We start from the raw sequence: 23,281 nt of genomic DNA, 5'->3' as shown, positions 1-23,281 counted from the left end.
CAGGGGAGTAAGGTAAAAGAAGGGTAAGAAAGAGTACAGGAAGTTGAGTACTTTCCTCCCCAGATCACCTGTGGCAGCCGTAGCCACACAAAAGGGAAAGAGAAAAGGGACTAAGGAGCGGGAAGGAGAAAAAAGAAAAGAGGAAGAGTGAGGGGGGAGGAAGGCACAGAGAGAAGAAAGTCCTCACTATAAGTCTCTGTTGTTCTAGTATGTAAGAAGTTGCAAAATAAAAACAAAACAAATTTAGCTGAATGGAGATACTTTAAAAAAAAAAAAAAAAACATCTTTTTTAGGGAAAAAAAATTAAAAACTAGAGAAAAGGAAGCCTTCCCCACAAGATTCAACAAAATATCATTTTTAGGTAGGACAAGTGTATCCCCTTCCATTTTTTTTAAGAAAAAGAAAGGCTTGCATTTAATTCAACAAAAATTTCAAAAGAAGAAATGAGTCTAAAGAGGATAAAAGGGGGGGTTGGAGAGGAAAAGGGGGGCAACACACGGCAAACCCAAAAAAAGAGACAATAAGAATGATATCTACCAGACAATGTAGTTTGTTTACCATAGCGTGTCCGATGCCTGAGTGCTTTGCGGAGAAGGGGGAAGAAAGGAAATTAAAAATTGTGAACAGAACGATTGTTAATTAAAAAAACTAAAAACAAAGATGAGTCGTTAGGGTGTTAGTACATTAGTCGGTTAGTAAAATGACACATTGCATGAATGATCTTGTGTTAGTTTCTCAAAAAAAAGGCACCCGACACAGAAAAAAGAGAGTGGGGGGAAGACAATGAGACCAGGACTCTATGGAAAACCATGCCACCTGGGGCACAGCCAGAAAAGGAGCTGCAGTCTACGTGCCATCGCAGCTCCCAGCTTCTTCCAAATATCTCTCGGACCAGACCTCGCCCTTTAGAATTAGCTCCATACTTACTTCCCGACGGCTCTTCTGATTGAATACCACCCACTCCCTTCCCACCCTCTAACACAAACCCATTCCACCTCTTCTGAAAGACCCCCAAAAGGTACCATCCACATATAGATAAACAGATACAAAGAACTGAAATACAAATATTTTGGGAATCATTTTTTCACATCTGACTCTGACTACAACATGGATAAATGATCATGACTTCCTCCCCAAAAGGAAAAAAACTTAAAACATTTACAGATCAAACCTAGCATAGAAAGTCTGCATTATGTAGTGTACTCTAGCTTTCCATAGGTAATTAAACATCTATGACCTGCTTCATTTTTGTGGATTTGTGCAACCAGAGAGGAACATTTTTCTTTCAGTTTAGAATTAATAGAATTCATCAAAAAAGTTAGAATCGTCTTTATTACTCAATAAGGTCATTAATTTGTTTACTTTGCCAGAAAGCATTGGAATCTCTCTCCCTCAATTCCTCTTGAACAATGTTTTTCGAGCTTTTATGTAATTTATTGTATGGATAGCACAGAAGACTGGCAGGTTAAACATGATTAGAAAAGCCCTCTGGAGACCGGAAGACTGATAATCTCAGTTTTGTGTTCATGGTTTAACAAAAGTTAACACATAGAGGTAAAGCAATGAAAGTTATGACCATGACCTTGGACTCAGGCAAGGTCAAGGACCAACTACCACCCCCCTACCACATACAAGCACACAGATTCCTCACTACCTTGCTCCCTAGTCCCAGTTATAGTTTGCAACAGATACAGATAGTCCACATTCCTTCCTTTAGTTGTAAGCCATAATAAAGTATCTGGCCTTGGCCCTGACCTGGCTTAAAGGCAAACCATGTATAGATAATCATGAAGGAAGAAATGAGGAGAGTTCTGCTCCATTTGGTAATAAGTACTCCAGGAAACCCCAGGGAAACTTGACTCAGATTAATTTTTGCCAGAAAAGCCATTCAATTTTACCAAAAATATGAATAAGGCTGCTATAAGTTTGTTGTCAAATATTTATGGAGCTATTTACATTTTAATTGAAATAGGAATGTCCCACCATTCAAATGTATCCTAGGGAACTCAAAAAGATGTTATAAATACTATTTTTAATGGGAAAAATAATAATCTTAAATTCTTCACACTAAAACAATTGCATTTGCAAAATCAACTTTACCTTTCAGAGATTTTCCTCTCTTTCAATAAATTGTATTTGGAGGCAAAATTTAGTCAGGATTTCAATGAGGTTCAATGTTATGTTCACTTTCTCACAGAAGATTAATGCTCCTCTGCCAAGAAATACTCCCCAAACTGTAGGGCCTCTGTACTCTTGTCTAGAACAGGGAATTGCACTTAGCTGCATCGTTGGCACCAGACAGATGCAGTCACCTTTGAAACAGAATGCTCAGCCTGTAGATCACGTGCACGTCACAGCACATCTACACCCAGACCGTGGATGAGCTCATAATCCTTCTGGAACATAAGGTGCTTTGCATATTTAGCCACCACACATGGCTGGGGAAGATTGTAATCACCATTTTGCAAATGGAGACTGTGGTGGAGAAAGGTCAAATGGCTTGCCCAAGGGCACGGAGCAGAGTTGGGCCTTAGAACACGAGGGTGGGGTGGGGTGGGGGGGAAATATCCAGGGTGGTTTACTCTAGCTGCTCTGGCTAAAACAGCACAAACAATATTTTGAATTACAGTTTGGTTTATTCTCTCTCCATTTCAAGGGCTTAAGTGGGCCTGATACTATTTTAGAAAAGTGTTTTTAGTAGAAACAAAAGTGAGCCCTTCACAGGTGAATGGGAATCATTCCAAAATGGCAAGGAAGGGTGGTAGGAGAGAGTTAGAGAAACACACTGGTGAGAACCGTGACCTGATTGTGCTCTAAAGTACATGAAAAGTCTCTCCTCCACTGATTAACGCCTAAAGGGTGTTATTTTGTACCTGCCAATCAAAACGAGCAAAAGGTTGTATTTCACTTTTAGGTCTAGTCTCTGTGGCTCACACGCAACAAGCCCTTATGTGTTAGCTAATGGATATTTGATTTGGGTTCTCTCCTGGGTAAGTACGGATGGGGAATGATGAAAGGAGATATTGGCAATCGGGTTCTTTGGCCTTAGAGAAAAAACACAGAACGATGATTCAAAAATATCAAATTCACAGGTATTAAGATGATTGGGGACTCTAAGTCTTGTGTCATTTGGCATCTTTACCTGAGATAAATTGTAATCTCCCAGCAGGATGGCTTTGTTGACATACCTAAGTGTGGAAATGTGTTTCAAATGTATGCCAGTCTACACCATTTGTTTAGCATTATTAAGGAGTTACACTTTTATCAAACAGAAAACATATGCAAACACCCATCATGTCTTATGCTTTCACATTTAGGTTAGAAGGCATTAAGTCAATCATATTGCAGAAGAAAATTTGATAAGCGCTTTTTGATAAGCACTTCAGAAAGTGTAGTGTTTTCCCGTTATAAACGATGGATGCCATCCATCTGGGTTTAATGACAGATTCGCAAGTAGCAAAACCAAGTGAAAATGGCAACTTGGAAAAGGCAGTCTCAGCACAGACTTTGATTTTTATAGGAAAATTTTTTTTACTGATATGGGCTGTAGAGTTATTATTATTATTATTATCATTATTATTAGTCATGAAATTGAAAACAACTTCGCTTGGCTAAGGCTTTCTGAGAATGTTGTCACCTGACGGAGTTGCCTGCTTAGAATCGGCAAGCGATGGGAGTTCCCAAGCACGGACAGAACCAGGAAAGGCTGCTCCAAAGTTGACTTTTTTATTTGGGTCCTTCCACTTTCCAGGCCTCCCAGTCAACTGAAGAGTCTCGGAGGGAGAGACATGGGCAATAGAGTAGGACCACCGCATCAAGGAACAGAGAAACAGAGGAATTCAGAAAGATCCCGGCTAATTAACTCCAAAGCTAGAGGTTAACATAACACAAGAAAAAAAAAAAGTTGGAAGTGGGTGGTAAATTAAAAGAGCAAAAGGAAGACTTTTTCTGGAAGGAATTAAAATTATGGCATCGTGGCAATGGCTAACTTAATTAAAAAGAAAAACCTATATTCAAAGAATGAGGAAAATCTACCAAGTTGCGGAAACAAAATGCCGTCCCTAATTGAATTTAACAATAATACGATAAGATTCGAATGTAATTAAGAAAATGATAAAAAGAAAGCAGAGTAAAAGGAATGAAAGTACTTATAACTTTTATTATCTACACAACTGAGTTTTTTTCTTAAATAACAAGCACAAAGGGGGAATTGAAGTACAAGGAGAAACATATTTTAATAATGTTCCTTGTGAAATCGCAAAGAATGGGAGAAGGTTAGACTTTAACATCTCCATCCCTGAATCTCTACCCCTCGTCACCTCACCCATCACCTGCTTTTCAAACTTACTACCCAGGCACCTAGAGAAGCCTTCCAGGTGTTCTCTCCCCTCAGCCATTACCTGCCGCAGGTTGCGTGTCACTTTGACATCATGCCAGGCGTTGTCGTTGAATTTTCCATTCACTGGCTCCACAATGGCCTCAAAGGCCCCGGACCCCAGGTTAATGACCAAGGAGACCGCGCCATCCTTCAGAGCCAGGTTGACATAGTCAGCCGACTTGCCCGTGTGCAGGATGAGGCCGTTACGCTGCCAGGTCTTAAAGGAGAGGGTGATTTCATCACTGCTGCTCTGGATCGGGTTCTGAGACAGGTCGTAGCACAGATACTCTGAGCCTCGGAAAGTGGCCACATTCTCCTCTCGAGCTATAGGAAAAGAAAAGATGAGCGCAGTCAACACTTGTCTGGTAAGAGTCAGATCTATGCAAATACCAAAGAGAATCCACCACATGGGCACTGCCCCTGTTCTTATGCTGATACCAGCACAGCCCTCCCTTCAACTCTTCCACAAGTCGTATATTGAAACACCAGAGAAACTAGCAGCAGAGGTGACTGCAGAGAAATGACATGTCCACACAAGTGTAGAAGACAAAACAAGACAGTGCAAAAGAGTTTGCTGCCTCTCCTTCAAATTTTCTCAAAGAAAGACCTATAGGGAGGTTTCATGCAAAATGATCAAGTGAGGCTTGGGTTGCTTTCGCTTCAGGAATTGCTTTTAAGTGCTTATAGAAGAGCTGGTTTAGAATGGATAATTAACTGTTCTGACAAAGGACTCTTTAGCTCCAGGTACCTTTTATTGACCAATAACTAGAAGTCAATTACTCAGAAAGATCTGGCTCTGATTTTCATCCATCAATAACTCAGCTAACTTTGGTTTCTACAGTACAGTCCCGAACCCCGTGGAACATGGCTGGGTTGTTGGAGGCTGGACCTGAGAAGGTAATATGGCAGGTAAGGAGAGGGGAAGAGAATAAAATTTGATATGTTTTGATAAGACAGCAAGACCGCTGTTAAACTCAAGACTGTCTGCTCTAGGGTGTCCTGTTTTACATGACCCTGGTTGGACTATCCATGGCCACAGAACTAGGGTTCCACGGGGCCAAGATGGCATTCTACTGGAGCCCATAGGATCTCTCAAAACCATATTTCAGAGCCTGGGACCCTGTAATTCCCTACCCAAAAAGCCTCAAGCCTGTTTTCAGGGCTTGTGCAAGCCTCTTCCCTGGATCCATCTTTCTAAGGGCAAACCATACATATTGCAGTAGGAATAGCCATGGGGGACTATTTGCAGAGATGTGGACAGGGCTTGCCCATTAGGCTGGGGCAACCACATGCATTCATACTAGACTCTTCATGATATAGGACAGAGCCAAAGGTGGAACGAGAAGGGAGTAGGCCAGGGGTTGGCTGGTTTCTCCCTGGGTGGCTACTTTCCAATGCCAGAAGGGAGTAGCAGGAATCCAGAAATTCTAAATTTGAACCTGGCTTTCCAGGTAGATATAAAGGTATACTTATCAAGGCAAGAGGATGAAATCTATTTTATTTAATTATTTGTTAATTCTATTTATAATCTTGACACACAGTGTTATGACCTTCCTTTTGTCTTCTTGCCAGACAGCCTTACTTAGAATAGTCTACTTCATACGAGGGTTGGTCAAAAGCTATAAAAAGCACTTCACTACTAAAAGCAAATGGCAATAATAGTTGAGATATGCAGTTTCCCTTTAAAAATTTGAGGCTACAAAATAAGGTTGAGAGAATTCTATTTTCCCCACCGGAACTACACTCCAACCTTATTACCAAAGCCAAGTCCACTTCAACTCAGATCTCTATTAAATATCACAGCCCCAGGTACATATTTTAAGCAAAATAAATATTTTCTCATCATGAGGTAAGAGCTGTCAAGGAGACACTTTTACAATGTGAAGAGACTACTACCCACTACATATTGTTAAATTAATCTTAGCATTATGAGATCATTAAAACATCAACTTCAGCTTCATACTCCAGAGAGTTAAAGAAGAGATCAAGTTTCTCTTGTGTGTTTCAGAGCACCCTGGTATCTACCTGCATATTTCTGCTTGCATAGACACTGGTATAAGCAAAAAAGACCCGTTCACCTATAAAGTCACCTGCAAGTCACAGGGTAGCTTGCACATATGTAAGTAGTTAGCACGTAACTCATGCTGTACGCATTTTAGCAAAAATAGCCCCCCAAAAGTAATAAAGCAGAAATTCAACACTGTCTGCCTATTTGAAATAGATCTACCCAATCCCCTCATGTTCTGTCTGTTGTCATGATCTTGCCCCTCATTTCTGAAGAAATGTTTTGTTAAAATGCATTTGGACAAGCCCCTGCTCAGGAGACCTAGAGGTGACCCTGATCTAGAGTAGAAGGTCACAAAGCAAATGGAGTTATCACAACCAAGCTCTTTCTCTACAGACATGGATGTGCACAGAGCCAACTACTATGCATGTCCTTGGCACCACAAGTGGTGTATTAATGGGTGTCTTCTATAAACATTTAAGTTATACCTTGTGTGCCCACTGAACTGAGATAAATGAGCAAGGAAAGTAGTGCCTATAAAGAGAAGCTTAAATTAATCATCCAGTACCCTTCAAAGGGGAAAAGTCTGACGCAGAACAGCAAGGCACCAGATATTATTTAATGTGCTACATGGTGCTTAATATTTTTTATATAATTAGAGCAAGGAGTCTGTCAAAATAATAAATTTTAGAGCTACAAGGGACTTTAGAGATTGCCTGATTTAATGTCCTTATTTTATTAAGGAAGAAATTGATGACTAGAAATAAGTGAGTTGCCCAAGACGACACAGTTAGTTTGTGGTACTCTGGGCTTGGGCACGTCCAGGCTTTTCTCTAAATATCCATTATCTTTTCTTTGCCCATCACTCTGGATATTCCAGATGCTCCTACGTGACTTGTCAAAAGCCACAAATGATTTCATGGAGCTGTGCATTGACTGACAAACCATCCCAAAGTTTGAATAAATTGAGTCAGAAACCAATTCCTCTCACCTTACATTAATCACTCATTCACCAAAAGAAATGTTTTCCTTTCAGCCCCTAGATCTGTGTTTAAAGAAAAAAACACCTCTTTTATGTGGGAGGCCACAGAGGGAAAAATGGCATCGGTGTAAAGAAGAGAATATCACCATAAATAAATAAGAAATAAAACCAAAGCAAGGAAGAAAATGTCTATGCAAATCCCATGCATATTTATGCTAATCTCCATGCAAATATACCAACGAAGATTTTATGTGGCCAAGTGCCTTCCTTTGCAAATATTTACCAGAAACTGCTGTAACAGTTCACAACCTTCCCAATCTTTTCATCCAACGAAGAATTTTCTCAGTTTACCTCTTCCCTGAGCCAGAGGAAGCTACGAAGATCAGCATCACCCTGACTGTTGGGATATCTCCTCCATTGGTCAACAAACAACAGACAACTGAAAGCTTCTCTCTGAATCGTATCCTACATAAGCAAACTTATATCATTTTCAAGTAATGGAATAATTTTTCCCTACATGTTGTGGGGTGAGAGGCACCAGCAGTGCATAACCCAGTCTTTAAAAGAGCAAATCAAGGGCTAGAAAGGAGAAAAAATGAGGACTTTAAAGAAATCACTCTTCTGTACACTTGCACAACTGACATGATTTTTCTCCTAAGAACCCCAATCTGTCTTGATTCCCTTCCAGTAGCTGAGACTCAACCACTCTCTTATCACCTTGAAAACCATACTCAGTTGACAGTCAGGGTACCTAAAAGGGGTAAAACTAAAAAGCGACAAACATTCATTTCTAACCTTATTCAATCCTTTGAATCCTCCATTAGAAAAACAAATTAACACCCCAAATCTGTTTTTTATACTTGATGTTTATACCAAGAAGGAGGTTTAAGAGACAACGCAGTCACCTTGTATGTATTCAAGCTAAATAGGTGGAGAAAATGAATGCAGGGATTATGTAACACAGTGCACAACAGCTTAGCATAAAACTACAGCTTGGCAAGAGAGGAGGCACTGACATAGCTAATGGACCGTTTAGATCCATTTAAGTTATATCATTCCAAAGTTTACAATCAATTGCATAAGTGTAAAAATAAAAAGTGTTATTCTCACTGCATGAAAAGCAGAGCTCAACTCTGTATGACAACAAATCATTTATCCATTATTTGTAAGCATACAATTGATTAAACCCTAGATGCAATTTAGCTATGTAAACTGAAGATTTTAAATCAGTTTGTCTAAGACATATAAAGTACTGATCTTTCAAATGGCTGGTTAATCCAATACTGACATATATTTAGTATTAATTATGCATTTACTTAATTCTGTTCTTCACTCCTCTCCACCTAAAAGACATCCAACTTATAATTTATATAATAACAACTCTATTTCTCTGAGAAATTCCAAAGCGGACTGAAATACTCAGTGCTATATTTTATTACTATGCAAGTATGGGGAAAATGCGTGGAACTGTTTAATTAGACCTGCCATATGGCTTGGTGTCTCAAAAACCCAAACTGGGCTTTGAGGGCAAAAAATTTGAACTTCTGTAAGTGACGGGGAACCACTGCATAATTTTACTGAGAGGGATGGAAGGATTCAATCCATATTTTTAAGAGATTGCATAATCTTTAAAAATACATTTGAACTACTTTTTCAGGGGCTGCCTGGAACTGGTTCAGCCTAGATGTTAATATAGTTCCTGGATATAGTGAGGTTTGCATTTCACTGGGCAAGAATGTAAGCGAAAGTTCCCAGCAGAACAACCTAAGAGAGGCAGAAACACCAGTGAGCCAGGGAACACAGGAGGAGCCAAAGTATGGATATTTAAGATCCAAGTGCAATCATGGAATGCCAAAGACCAAAGGCAAAATTTGACAGAAAAAGACAAGAATTAGTCAAAAAAAGGGCTCAAAATGAAAACATGCCACACATTGATAAAGAAGGATTCTAGGGCCATTTGCAAGCAGACATTTACATGCATCTAGATGTGTGGATTTCCAAATGCTTTCTTAATCATTATTTGTATTCTCTCAATGCTCTGTGAGGTCATTGTACTGTGATTACACCAATGTGAGGAAATGGAGACACACAGAGTTTACAGGGGTCATCCAGGGTACTATGGAGTGCCAGATCCAAAACTGTAACGCTACGATATTCATTCCACTGCTTTTGCCACTTCACCATACCACCACCTTGATGGGAACTCAGATTCCCAAAGCAGATGTCTAGCACCCTATATCTGATATTGTGCAGCTGCATGAAGTTCAAGTCAGAGGTAAAACTACTGACAATGGTAGATAAGAGCCCTGGGAGGCAGCAGGAAACCAAGCAGGGAAGGAGGGGAGTACATTGACTTTCTTTCCAAATTCTCAGCACCAAGTTGAAAAAAAGCCAATCTGAGAAGATAACACATTTTACATCCATCAGAGAACCTTAGAAATGGAGTTTTTAGATACTTAAAAGAGTCCATTAAAATGCTGACCCCTCTGAAGTGCCTGTAGCCAGTGGTCCTGTGAAGAACACCTGCTGAGCTCCAGAAAAGGAGTAGGAGCCAGCTTCCTGATCATGAGCCTCAAAGACACAGCAAAATTGTTCTCATTGTAGCATGCAGCCTTTGTCCTTCAAACTCGCACAGCGGTGCAGTGCAATACTTTAGACTGCATTCATGCAAAGATAACCTGGCTGCCCATCCTGGCCTGGCCCACCTGGAAACTAATGAGGCACAAAAACACATGGGCTACTATTGCCTTCCCTGCTAGGCAAAGAGATGTCCTGTGGTCTTGTGGCCAGCCTGCGAACTCATTTACTCTCTGTGAAGACAAACTCAGCAGGGGCTATATTATGACTTCTCCACCACTACAACTGCAATCAGAGGCTGGAGGTTCTCAAGTCATGAACTCACAGATCACCCAATTCTGGCCAGTGCTTTCCAGGCAAAGAAGTCTCAATAATAACAAAAGAAGTAATGAGTCCAAGGCAGACAGGTACACAACTGCAGAAACAAACGTCTAAGGAATAAGTCCACAACTGCACAATTCTACTCATTCCTGGGGCATGGAGGGGCTGCGTATCCCCTCAGTGCTGAAAGGTACCATGAGCTAAAACAGCAGTTTGAGTATTTTGCTGGCAAAGAAACAAACCAAGTATAATTGGTTCCTCTACAAGTCTGTTTCCTTACTGTGCAACCAGCTAAGAATCCAACAACACACTGAGCAGGAACACCTACCTCTAGGAGGAGCCTCTAAGGAAGCTGTGAGCAGACAACCATGTTATCTGTTGAACTATGAGATATTTGCAAAAATGAGGGGAAAGTAGAAATCCTTTTACTGGAGTGAATTCTATTGTGCACTTAGTGACATTTCCTGCTAGAATTTGGGGAGGAACAGAATGATTGAGTGAAAAGGCAAAAGATGTCATAAGTGACTGCACTCCTGGTTCTCCCTGTCTCATTTCCCTTATAATGTATTTTAGGGCCAAAGAAAGCATTAAGAGAGATCAAACTGCAGAGCCATCCCCCAAGGACAAACAACAAAATCCTTTACCTGCCACATCCCATCACACAGGTATTTTAAAAGCAGAGTGTACCAGCAGACAGGAAATTGTGTCGCCATGAGCAATCCTGCACTACAAAAGAAAATACACAGGAAATCTGACCTCCTGAGGCCATTTCCAACCCTTATCCTCAGACTCTCTGTAGGAAAGATGCAGCAGAGAAATAAATGGACTTCTCCACACTGCCTGGGTCACTCACTAGCCTGCAGATGCTTCTTGAAAGTGATGAGAAGGAAAACAGTAAATCAACTTGTCACTTGGAAAATAAACAGCCAGCATCCTGGTGAGGGAAGCTGCCTCCGTCCACAAAAGAATGGCCTGGAAAACCACGCTTCACTGAAATCACTAGAAAGCTAATGGTATCCTAAAGACTGAATTGCTGTCCATTGCATTACAATAAAAGTTAAATTTGTTTATTCACTTAAGGAATATTCACAGGTGCCTACTATGCACCAGTTATTGTGTTCAGTGCTGAATGCACTTAAGTCACATGGCAACCTTGTAAGTATAAGTAATTAGCTGATATTCTACAGAAAAAGAGAAATTGTAAAGCTAAAAAAAAAAAATGTTGAATGCCTGCTAAGTGCCAGGCCCTGACAATGGACTCACGTTAACAGGACATTCTGCCTGGTTGAACAGTAGACTTACGGCTTGAAATGTAATGATAAAGGCTTTGAATCAGACAGACATGGATTTGACACTCAGCTCTGAAACTTACCTAAATCTATGGAACTGTAGCTTATTACTTAATTCCTCTCACCCTAATCTACAAAATGGGAATAACCACAGTACATATTTCATAGAGTTGCTGTGAGGCAGGAATACAAGGAAGTTCTTGGACCAGTTCCCAGCCACAGAAGTGTTCGCTATTATTACTGCTGTTGAGAAGGCATGAACAAGCAAATAACCGCCAGTGTTGTAAATGTCTGGTAGGTGATATAGGCATACAGAAGAGGAAGTAACCGACCCTGGGCATTAGAGAAGGTTACATACAGGAGATCACACTTAAAATGTGTCTCGAAGTATGAGTAGGAGTTTACCTACAAAGGGAGGAGTGAAATGCTAATTAGAAGAAACAGCATATCCATTGGTGTGGTCATTAGAAGAGCACAGAGTATTTTGGAGAAGGTGAGAAGTTCAAGGTGGCTAGAGCAATGGACACGTGTATAGGTTCAAGATGTAGACTGGGGCCTTCTCTGTAACATCCTTGTGCAGTGGGAATAGGGAATTAGCAGAGAAGAAATTCAGCTAATGAGTGGCACAATTATACTTGTATTGTACCAGGGGTCCAGTGGGTGGACAAATGACTAGAAAGGGAAGAGGGAACCAGGAGACATTTCTAAGATAGGATGGATATTGCTAAAGCAATAAAAAATAAAAAACACACAACCTTAGCCAATTACACTGCACATGCCTGTCTTCCCATCTACAATAATTTTTGTAATATAGGGATCCAGGAGACATTTCTAAGATAGGATGGATATTGCTAAAAAAATTAAAAATTAAAAAAATAAATACACAGCCTGAGCCAATTGTACTGCACATGTCTGTCTTCCCACTTACAATAATTTGTGTAATATACTGTACATTTTACTTTCCCTCAACCATCAAATCCATGTAAGCAAAACTGTAATTATGCTTCTTTCAGTATTTGTTTCATTTTAATTATAGGTCAATCAAACAAGCATTGAACACAAATAGCGCACTCTATCTTACAGAGGAGAATCCGTTTCCCTGTCCTCATGACATGATAACATTTCCTCCCCATTCCCCAGAAGAGAATAGTTTTGGAGTAACACTTTGACCATCTCTCCTTTATTCATTCTCCTGCAGTGATTCATCTGCTTGGTGATGTAGTAAGGGTCTGATACTCTAATTCTACATCTCCTAGAGAGTCACTATTCCCAGGTGACCTGCCTTTTACTCTATTTCTTTCTACAAAGCTTGTGTGTTCTCCTTTAGGCAGTCCCATGCAGTAATCCTTATCGCAGTAGACTCTGCCCCTGTGGAAGAAGCCCTGCGGTTTTCTGGCTCTTCTACCTGTTGCTGAGTGGGTGAGTTTAATTCAAGAGAAAAATTACAAAGAAGCCCAATTTGGCTGCAATGAAAGCCACATCTTCTAACTCTACCAGCAATAGAACTGATATTTGGATCCTTGACACAATGATTTGACTCATGTCTATTACACAATCAGTTCAGAAATCAGAGGGAAATGTTATGGTCGTCACCTCGGTGCTTAACAAATATTGAAATAGGCACCAAAATAAAGGTTTCAGGAGAAACTCAGGATATCAAACTGGTCCTTGGGTTGCTTTCACTATGACTGGAGAGGTAACAGACACATCTGGAGCCACGTGAGTTCAATGACAAAAAAAATATCAATAATGTTAAAGCCAGCTCTAGGCCACAGTGTTTACTAAAAATACATTTCTTGAAGTTACACAGAGTATATGAGTAATTAGGATGGTGAAGAACTTAACCAGAATTGACTTCCTATAGATAAGTTTCACATTGAATTTTGAAGTTTTTGAACACAAAAAAATTGTAGAATATACACATACCCAGAGACTTATATATCCTGACACCTTTGGCCAAGACCAAAAAGAATCATCAAAAGTACTCAATAACCAAGGCAATTATACTGGAATACCAAATGCCATGTAGTCACACTACATTCTGTGGACTTCATGAGGACAAAATGTTAGGAGGGTCACAAAGCTGGAGAGGAGAGGTCTGTGTCCCTAGTAACACTGTATATTTTTGGTATAATTTTGACATAAAAAAATTAATAATAATGAAAACTATCCACAATGAATCTAGAGCAGGAAGTAGATCATCTGAAAATTTTTTTACAAACAGTGGCATACAGACCAACTCCAATTTCTACCAAAATTAGATACTAATTCACACATACATGTTCAGAAAAGAATATAGAAGTCACAAAGGTTTACAGAATTTGAGAAAACTCATATATTTGGATATTTCGAAGCAATAAGTATGAATTTTTTACCATATAAACTTTAAAATGTTTATTTCTATCAAATCTCTCTTTGGTCCAAGATGAAAATGCATAAAGAATTATCTGTAACAATTATCCCCATATTATCAGAAGAAACCTTAGAAGATGATGTAATCTACTTCCTGCCTCAATAAAACTGTAATTAAATTATATTTTTGGTAAAACTATCTGCCTTTAAGTATCTAGAGAAAACAAGATAATCAGGTATTATGTGAAACTTCCTACAAATAGTTTAGGAGCCAAATGGATTCTGGTCCTAAAAGAGAAAAGTGGGATCCAGAGGTGGTACCAAGCCTTGCGTGGGTGATCAACAGGGAAATACAAAGTGTTAAAGAATTTTACTCAATGTGTCCTTCCTTAGGCCCAGGATATATAGAGAATAGGAATATAAATGGTGAGGGGCTGATAAGAGTGACCTCCACTAATTTATACATATATACACATACACACACACATACCTATACTGCGATCACTAATTATTAGATACTACAGCTCTATTCATATGTAAAAAGAATAAGAATTATGTATACAGAAAATCTCCCCATCAACTTCAGGTAGCAGTTACTTTGGAGGAGGAAGAGAATAAATGGAACCAGGGAGGTATTCAAACATGACTAAGTCTTTATAAAAAGATATAAAGCAAAAAATGGCAAAACATTAGGATTTGTTCAATCTGAGTGATGGCTAAAGCAATGTTTGTAATATCCTCTACTATAGGTTCTGTATGTTTTATGTTTGAAATACTTCATCCTTTTTTGAAAAGTTAATTCTCTGCTGCTGATGAAACATCTAACCTCCCAATACATCTCGAATGATTCTTTGGTTATTTGATTTATGGCTGTCAACTTTTTAGCCATATGCTGTGAGCAGCAATTTTTCATGCCTTTTCAAAATCTCCTGTTTACCCAGAATGTGTGAAGTAAAGACCTGCAGAATTGAATTGAAATGAAGTTGAGTTGGTCATAATGATTCTAAAGTCACCAGTTCCCCCTCCTGCCCCATTGCTGCTTTCCCCACTCTTTCTGGAGACCTGCTGCTCAGTGCCATGGTATCAGAGTTCAGCCTAGTTTCCCAAGGGCAAAGGGAAGAAATGCTGCTGGAAGCTGAGGGATAGAGAAGACATGTTAATTTGTTACCATCGGGTAGTTCCACGGCAGATACAGAGAGTCAAACAAGGCTGGAGTCTGGAATAAGTGACAGGTACATCTGCCACAAGCCTCCTAATGCTTTTCCTTTCCATAGCAGAATAAAATCATGCTAGTTCTTTAAGAAAATCCCCACTGAGAAACCTGAATCTGTGCCCACCCTCTTAGCTTCCCCTTGCAGGGGGAGGGACGGCAGCCCAGCTCCTCCTTTGTTAGCTCTGTGGGCTCTAGCCCTCAAGTCTAGACAGAGTGGCTTGTTAAAAGAACCTGGAGTCAATGCCTGGACAAGATCAATAAGGCTTTTTATGACACAATGAAAACTTTCTATTTTGTTAAATGTGGTTAATCTACCATTTCTGCAGTACTCTTAAAGCTTTCAGTGCCAAGCACAAGAGCCCCGGTGATTAAAACCCTGTTCAGAGACACGGACTGGAAATTTGCCAATGTGGAGGTACAAATCCTAGAAACCTGGGCTGTGTCTTCTTTTATAGTTACACGTGCACTTCCCTTTCCTCCCAAAGAAATAAATATGGAGGCTGATACTGGTAAAAATTAAAAGGGTCCCATTTCAATGCTTTCAAGAAAGGACTGATAATTCCCAGGGTCTAAAATAATTAAATGAAAGAATCTGAATGGAGAGGTAGAAGAGGATGGGATATGTTGAAGGGGAGTGGGGAGGGAGAGTTCTCTAAAATGGATGCAGACTTAAAAATCAGTGGTCTGATTCAGGAAACCTAAATAAAGAAGAAATCTTTAGTGATTGCATATTCAATTATAATACTAATATTGTGCATAAAACTAGAAGAAAGTATTTATTTCATTTTTGTCATTTCTTCATCTCAGACTATTACCAGTTTTCTTAAGCATCAAAAGATTCTTATTTTTGCTATAGCATACAAAGAACAGGAAATTAGCATTTATTGAACCTGTATTATGTGCCAATGAAGCAAACACTATATACATAGCATTTGACAAGCATTAACCTGTCTTAGTGATTTAAAGTTATGAGTTCAAAACAACACAGAACAAATGAATTATTAATAGAGATAGCATATCTACATGCTCATATTCATCTGAAATGGGAACTTTTTATTAGGATACTTAGTATATTTATACCTCACAAAAGCCCTGTGAAATAAAGTTTTACTAACCCATTTTTCAGATGATAAAACTAAGGCTCAGAAGGGACTAAATCCTTCTACTATTTCCAGTAGGAAGCAGATCCAAAATACAAACCAATGTTAACCTCCAAAGACTGCATGCTTTCCATTAGATCACGCTGCTTCCTCTTTAGGTCTTTGTATCTTTTCCAAAGACCCCTGTCAATAATATGCCTGTGGGAGATGAGCTATTCATTTCTTTAAAAAGAAAAAAATATACATTTGTATAGCATGTCACATATTCCAAACCACTTTCACATACATTATCTGATTTTGTAAAGTATAAGCACCCTTCAGTAGCTGCTAAAGGAACCTCTATCTGCTCAACAAGGCTAGATTTCCAGCAAATACTTAGAGGTATTAACCTCATACTTTGGGATATAAATATGGATCATAAAACAATAGGAAATATTATGGGAATTGTGTATATTTACCACATGATATAAGTGCTAAAATAATCATAATTATGAGAGCATAAATAAGGAAATCCACTGTTGATACATTGACTCTAATTCCCCTTTAACCATTTACAGATGCTTCAACACCCCAACAACCCTCTCCATGGCCAAACAGCTAGAATCTGAGCTGTGACACCAGAGGGCTAAGGTCAGAAATATGCTCAGGGCTTGTGCCAAGGTAGCTGCAGAAAGGGAAATGGTTAGTTGATTTGTGATGTAAAAGAACAACAAAACTGAGAGTATTAGGGCTCTCTGAAATGAAGACTCAAATTGCTTTAGTTTTGTAGCTTGTATAGCCATTTGTGATGGATATTTACATTTCCTATGCTATCCATGAAGCCAAAATTCTAACCCTCTTAATAAATACTGGGTAAGATCTATCAATGGTGGTTTTTATCCATGAGTTATGACAAAACTGTGAATGACTTGGATATCTCCACTATGATAGGAGATCGCAGACTTAAAGAAGTTATGATATTTGTACATATCACCAGTTGGTCAACATTTCTGACCACACTTTGTAGACGAATCAATCAGAACAAAGAAAAGCAAGAATACTTGGTTAGAATACACAAAAACATCATCCAGGACTTAAGAAAATGAGGACTGGTGGCTCATCCCTGCCAGATGTAGTGAAATCTCCACATAGGTATCTGCAAAGATGCATCTTGCTATGGATAGAAGTTGAGATCTAAGAGGAAGTTGAATGAACCTGATTCTCTGATTTAAAGGCCCAGAAACTGGGTCTTACCAGAGTGACTATATCATGGGAGGTTGACCACACCAACTGGAATGAACATGAGACTAGGACAAACACCGGAATGCCATTAAAATAATTTACGATTAAAACTTACTATCAAAAAACTCTACAGTCCACAGACTTAGATTCCAACTATTGATTCTCAAGCAATGAAGCATTGGTCTAAGGCACAGTTTGCATCAATCTATAATACATTTAGAAAAATAAGAAAAGTGTAGCATGTTTTTAATAAATGCTAAATTTATGCACTATTCATGTATTCAACAAATATTTATGTAGGGTCTATGCCACACCACACACTGTGCTAGGCACTGGGAATATAGTGACAAACACATCACTGTGGAACCCTTGTAAAACTTTCATTCTACTCCTTTCTCCTTTTTTGGTTTTGTAATTTCCTGTCTTGTAAATGATGGTGATGACAGATGAAATTTGTTAATGTTATCATTTAAATAAATAGAAAAGTAGTCAACTCTATTTTCTTTCTTTTTTTCGTAAAAATTTTCTTTGTCAACAAGATCCAAAAGTTATAAATAATCTGGGACCAGAGATTTTTTTCTTTGTGAGTTGTCAGACAGATGTTGGTCTAAACATGCCACTCTCCTGAAAAGAGGTCCACCAGGTGCTTCAAGTAGAGTAACCAGCCATCTCAACATGCCTAGAAATGAGACGTTCACCAGGACTTTCAGTGCTAGAATAGCTGGTTCCATTCTACATGGATTAGATGTCAGAAGGTAAAACATAAAGCACTTCAAGTAAAAACTCTCCATTACCTAGAATCATCGGCAAAGAAAGGGCATTGAGTTAGTGGGATGTTTTTATTAGCTATTAATTTCTAATTATTTTAAATTTGGCATTTGGATTTTTGAAGAACTAGTAATTACATGAACAATTTACGTAATATGTTCATTGCTATGGTATATAACTTTTTAAAGCAATTATTTTTACTAACCTAAAGTCATCCTATGAATAAGGTGAACTCACTTTGAGAATTCCGAAGGGTCTTTGAGATTCCATGGCACTTCACAATCATCTAGCTCATTATCAATTGTCATTGCACACCACCACGAATAAACTGCTTTTGCTTTTCAATTATTTGAATTTGAGATCACGAGTGTCCTCTGTATAAGTAGCTAATTACGTTGTATGGAATGATTTGTGCAAACAGAAGGGTTCTCGCAAGGATTACCTGGATAACTCCAGGAACAGGCAGAAACTTCACAAAAGCTTTAGGATGGCAGCCTCTGGTGCATCTGGGTTTGGCAGAAAAGAAATGTCTTGCATTCCCGAGTGCTGCTCAGTCCTCCTTCCCCTCCATGCTACCCTCCTACCTCTGCTTTAACCAGCTATGAGCATCCATCTGCTGGGGCCTTTTGAGCATTCCTCAGTGACATTGTGTCACCTTATGAAAGAGTAATGATGTACCACTACCTCGGCTAAAGTAGAAAAGTAAGAAGACATCATAGAAGAAAGGAGAGGGAGAGGAGCCAATACTTAATGTTCCTCTCCTACGTGCCTGTCATCACAAGAAGCTCTTTACAAATATTGTCTCTTTAATTCTATAACCTTAGACAGTAAGCATCATTATCAGTGTTTCATACCAGGAAATGCCCAGAGCCCCTGAAATGGGGGTGATGATAGTGATGATGCCAGAGACCATTTTTGAAGCTTATTGTGTATCAGGGCTTTAGCTCTGGCTTTGTATTACTCTTTCATAGAATCTTCACAACAACCTATGTAGGTATTATTATCTACAGTTTTCAAGGAGGGGAACTGAGAATTAGGGGTCCAGGGTCAGCCAATGAGAATAATAATTGACAAGGGAATGTAGAATGAAGTTAGACTTGGGTGTAACTCCAACCTTGTTGCTTTTCCTACTACAAGAGTTTGTTTTTGGGAAAAGGCACTGCCGTGAGAGCAGGAGCTAAGCAACTCACTGTGTGATCTTCTAGGGTTTCTATGGTTGCTCGCCTGGACACTGGCTTTTTCCCAAGGGTTCTCCCAAGGTGACAGAGCTCTAGTTATAACCCTTTGGCTCCCTTTTCTATGGCAAGACAGCAGAACTAACAATGTAATCAGATTACATACCCTTTAGGGCCAACATCATCTCCCAAAATTTCTCACTGCACCAACCATTACTGGGCTTGGCCAGGGAGAGCCAAATAAACATAGTTAACCATGTGTTATTTGAAGACTTTATAAGTTACTCACTCACTCAATCATTTTATTCATTCATTCAGCAAACTTTTATTGAGAACGCTTGTCATGTGCCAGGTTGACAGTGAAAATAGAAGTTCTGTCAGATTTTAGCATGTCATATCTTTCAGGTATGTTATGGTAGGGAGTATCCTTAAATCAGATTATTGTGAAATATAAAAAAATAGTTTTGAAAACACACAAAAAATTTGCTGAGCCACAGTGGCTTATGCCTACAATCCTGGTGACTGAGGAGGATCACTTGCCCAGACCACCCTGGGCAACATAGAGACCCTATCTCTACAAAAAATAAAAAGATAATCTGGTCATGGTGGCATATGTCTGTAGTCCCAGCTACTTGGAAGGCTGAGGCAGGAGAGTTGCTTGAGCCCAGGAGTTCGAGGCTGCAGTGAGTCATGATCACACCACTGCACTCCAGCCTGAGTGACAGCCTAAGATTTTGTCTCTTAAAGAAAAAAAATTATGCAACTCTATGCTATTATCCATATCAATTATTCCTTTTCTTACTCCAGTAGATGTCCACCATTTATTTAAAAGCTCTGCAGCACTCCATCATGAATTTCTTGATGGGCTCTATGGGTGAGTTCTAAGGGCTGTAACTTTGGGTTTACCGCAAGGTATTTACGTAAAAAGGAATTAACTGGTTTTCATAGCCATGTCCAAGAAGGGGTGGGCTCCTCACTTCTACTTTGCAAATGAAATCAGTAAGATGAATTCTAGATATTATCTATGGAAGGTGCTTTTAAAATCACACATTTTCTATTTCTTTTTACAAGACCAGTATAGTTTAATGCTTTTCCAAAGTAATTAGCAATATAGCCAAGACCAGAACCCAGGCTTTCTGATTTTATGTAAGTGCGTTAGTTGTAAAATAACTGTGAGGCAGATACATTAACAGGGAACAACTTTGATTTCCAGGATGTTAGATGCCTAATTCCCAGGTGAGTCCTTCCTCCAAGCCTCCTGCATGTATGCCTCACTCAGATGCACATTTCCATCAACGCCCCAGAGTCACTGGAGCTGGCACTGGGCAGCACCTGCCGCTGGAAAAGGGCTTCGGGTAAGTAGCGCACTGTTTACTGCTCACATAGCCATGTTGCTCACTTCATATAAGCTGCCTCTTCTACACATTGAGCTCTATTTCTTCTTCCCCCTGAAACAGTGTAGACTCTGTGACTTCTGGGAGAGAATGCTGCTTAATGACTCCAATTCACTCTCCTAAAGGCCTTATCAGCTTTGGACAGCCCCTCTTCCGACAGCTGACCTTTCCCACTGTGCTCAAGTCCAGGGAAAAACAAAGGCACTGAAACAATTAAAAACAGTGAAAGAAGAGGGAGACTGAAAAAGAAACTCCAGCCTGATGCAGAGCAGCCTAACAAAAAAAAGAGAAAAAGAGAGAGAAAAGGATGGAAGGGAGGAAGGAAGGGAGGGAGGGAGGGGGGAGGGAAGGAGGGAAGGGAGGAAGGGAGGGAGGGAGGGAGGGAGGGAGGGGCACTGTCATGTGCCAGGTTGAAGTGAAAACAGGAGTTCTGTCCGATTTTAGAATGTCACATTTTTCAGGTACATTATGGTAGGAAGTATCCTTACCATAAGAGGGAGGGAGGGAAGCAAAGAGAAGCAAACAAACAAAAAAACTAAGAGAGTGAAAAAGGATAAGCTAAAGAAGATTGGATTCTCCAAGTCCTCTTTATTTCTCTTCTCGATGGCTGTAGAAGGCATGAAAGGGCTGTTAATAAATCTGAGAGCCACGCTGGTAGGGGAAAATAAAGAAGACAAGAAAAGAAGGGGAAGCTACGGCATGCAATGGCTTGCGATACATAAAATGGCTCTCCACTCTCTGTGAGCCCTGACAGGCATTCCAAGTGGTAAGAGTGCTCTGGACCTCAGTGCTCTCTGAAGGAGAGGAGCTCCTTCTTTCAATCACACAGGGGAACCACCACCTGGCCTCATACCTACCCTCAAAAACCCCCCACAGGCAGGGACAGCCCTCTGAAGACCCTATAACCAGATTCCTTTATGTCATCACTACTTGGCAAATTGCATTACTTTTCCATCTCATCTGAAAGACGTGAATAACTTTTACCTGACATTGACATAGACCACTTTGGAGCGATATACGCACATCCATTCACATAGAAGTCAGAGCATTCTCAATATTTTGCAAAAAAATTAATTGTAAACAAACATACATTTCTGAAGGCAAAAAAAAATACATATTTTTAAATTCCTGATATTTATTTTGAAGGGAAAAACAATAATGATTCATCCCTTTCATTCTCTGGATGGAGTTTAGGAAGCACCCATGATGACTGTTTTCTACAGATCTGTGAAAGATGCATTTCATTTTACTCTCCCTGTTGAATACGATGCAAACTATACCGACACAGGTGCCTTTTTAGACACATTTGGAGTGCAATCCTCCCATCCTTGAAGAGATGAGAACTGTGCACTTTAGTTAAAGCTCACCAAGTAACAAGCTATATGAAGGGAAGTGAATCTGAGAAGAGTCAGGTGTTGCTGGAGTGCAATTTCCTTTCCTGGGTTCTAAGTGGTTCCCCAGACTGGATGACTCCAAGTGCCTGTTGCCTTAACAGTTGTTTTTCACTGGCCATAGGGCTGCACTGTTTAATAATGGCAGTGATCAATTCTGGATGGCTGGTCAATGCTGAGCACCAGGCTTACCTCCTTGCCCGTACTATTGCATGGGGCCATCACAACTCAGAGACAAGTGCTGTGATAGTCTCTTCTACAGACATGGGAACTGAGGCTTGGTAACCCGTCCATTGTAAGAGGTAGCATCAAGGATGAAAACCAGGTTTTCCTGACCCCAAATCTTTTATTCACTCTTTACTACTGCCCTGTACTGCCTCAACAGGTAACCTTGAGCCTCACGTGCACATGGACCGAGATTCATCAAATGATGACTGCTCTGAAGTCCCAAAGACTACCTCAGTCTTCCAGGAATTCAAGCCTTGGGAAGTTCTAAGGCTGTGACTGATTGTTGAGCAACGTTTTTCCTTCACCTCTGGCAGAGGAATTGACCTGTGTCCTTCCAGTCTGAAGTTGAGATAAGAAGGTTCCCTTTCAGTTCCTATGTGTAGGTCTTTCCTGTCCAAATCCTTCTCAGATGCAAACAACCCAGGCTAAGTCCAAGAGGTCCATGTCTCCCTGGAGAGTACAAGGATGTTGCCAGTAACCTTCCTTTGACATAAGATATTAAAGATATGAGCAGTTCTGGTTCTCTATTAGTCAGAAGCTAAATAAAACAACAACAGCAAAATAAAGCCAAAATCACAACTCTGGATGCTCTTGTGTTGGTTGCATACTGTTGGTTGTGGGATCTTATGAAGATTAATATCTTTCAGTGTGGTGGGTTGGGAGAGAAGCAAATCCCATGACTTATCTTCTTTTTTTTTTGAGATGGAGTTTCACTCTTGTTACCCAGGCTGGAGTGCAATGACGCGATCTTGGCTCACTGCAACCTCCGCCTCCTGGGTTCAAGCAATTCTCCTGCCTCAGCCTCCTGAGTAGCTGGGACTACAGGCACGCACCACCATGCCCAGCTAATTTTGTATTTTTAGTAGAGACAGGGTTTCATCATGTTG

At 39.9% G+C, this 23,281-nt stretch overlaps 1 protein-coding gene across 27 annotated transcripts in view; it reads right to left on the bottom strand.

The window, feature by feature from the left end:
• The window catches only part of NRXN3 (neurexin 3), a 1,680,301-nt gene that overhangs the window by 1,206,713 nt on the left and 450,307 nt on the right, over positions 1–23,281 (bottom strand). For 16 of the 27 annotated variants that reach the window (XM_064375089.1, XM_064375093.1, XM_012476808.3 and 13 more), the window contains exons 5-6: positions 4,401–4,702; positions 559–582 (exon numbers count right to left, since the gene is read on the bottom strand). In XM_064375089.1, the coding sequence (XP_064231159.1) occupies positions 559–582; positions 4,401–4,702 (326 nt within the window). The remainder of the gene's footprint in view (positions 1–558; positions 583–4,400; positions 4,703–23,281) is intronic. The other 11 variants (XM_064375081.1, XM_064375091.1, XM_064375095.1 and 8 more) reach the window with 1 other exon arrangement.

The sequence above is a fragment of the Aotus nancymaae genome, unplaced genomic scaffold (assembly GCF_030222135.1).
Source record: "Aotus nancymaae isolate 86718 unplaced genomic scaffold, 86718_ANA_hifiasm-v0.15.2.pri h1tg000011l, whole genome shotgun sequence".
In the NCBI taxonomy this organism is placed as follows: Eukaryota; Metazoa; Chordata; class Mammalia; order Primates; family Aotidae; genus Aotus; species Aotus nancymaae.
Note: the sequence above shows the minus strand (reverse complement) of the source record. Positions and strands in the feature narration are given on the sequence as shown.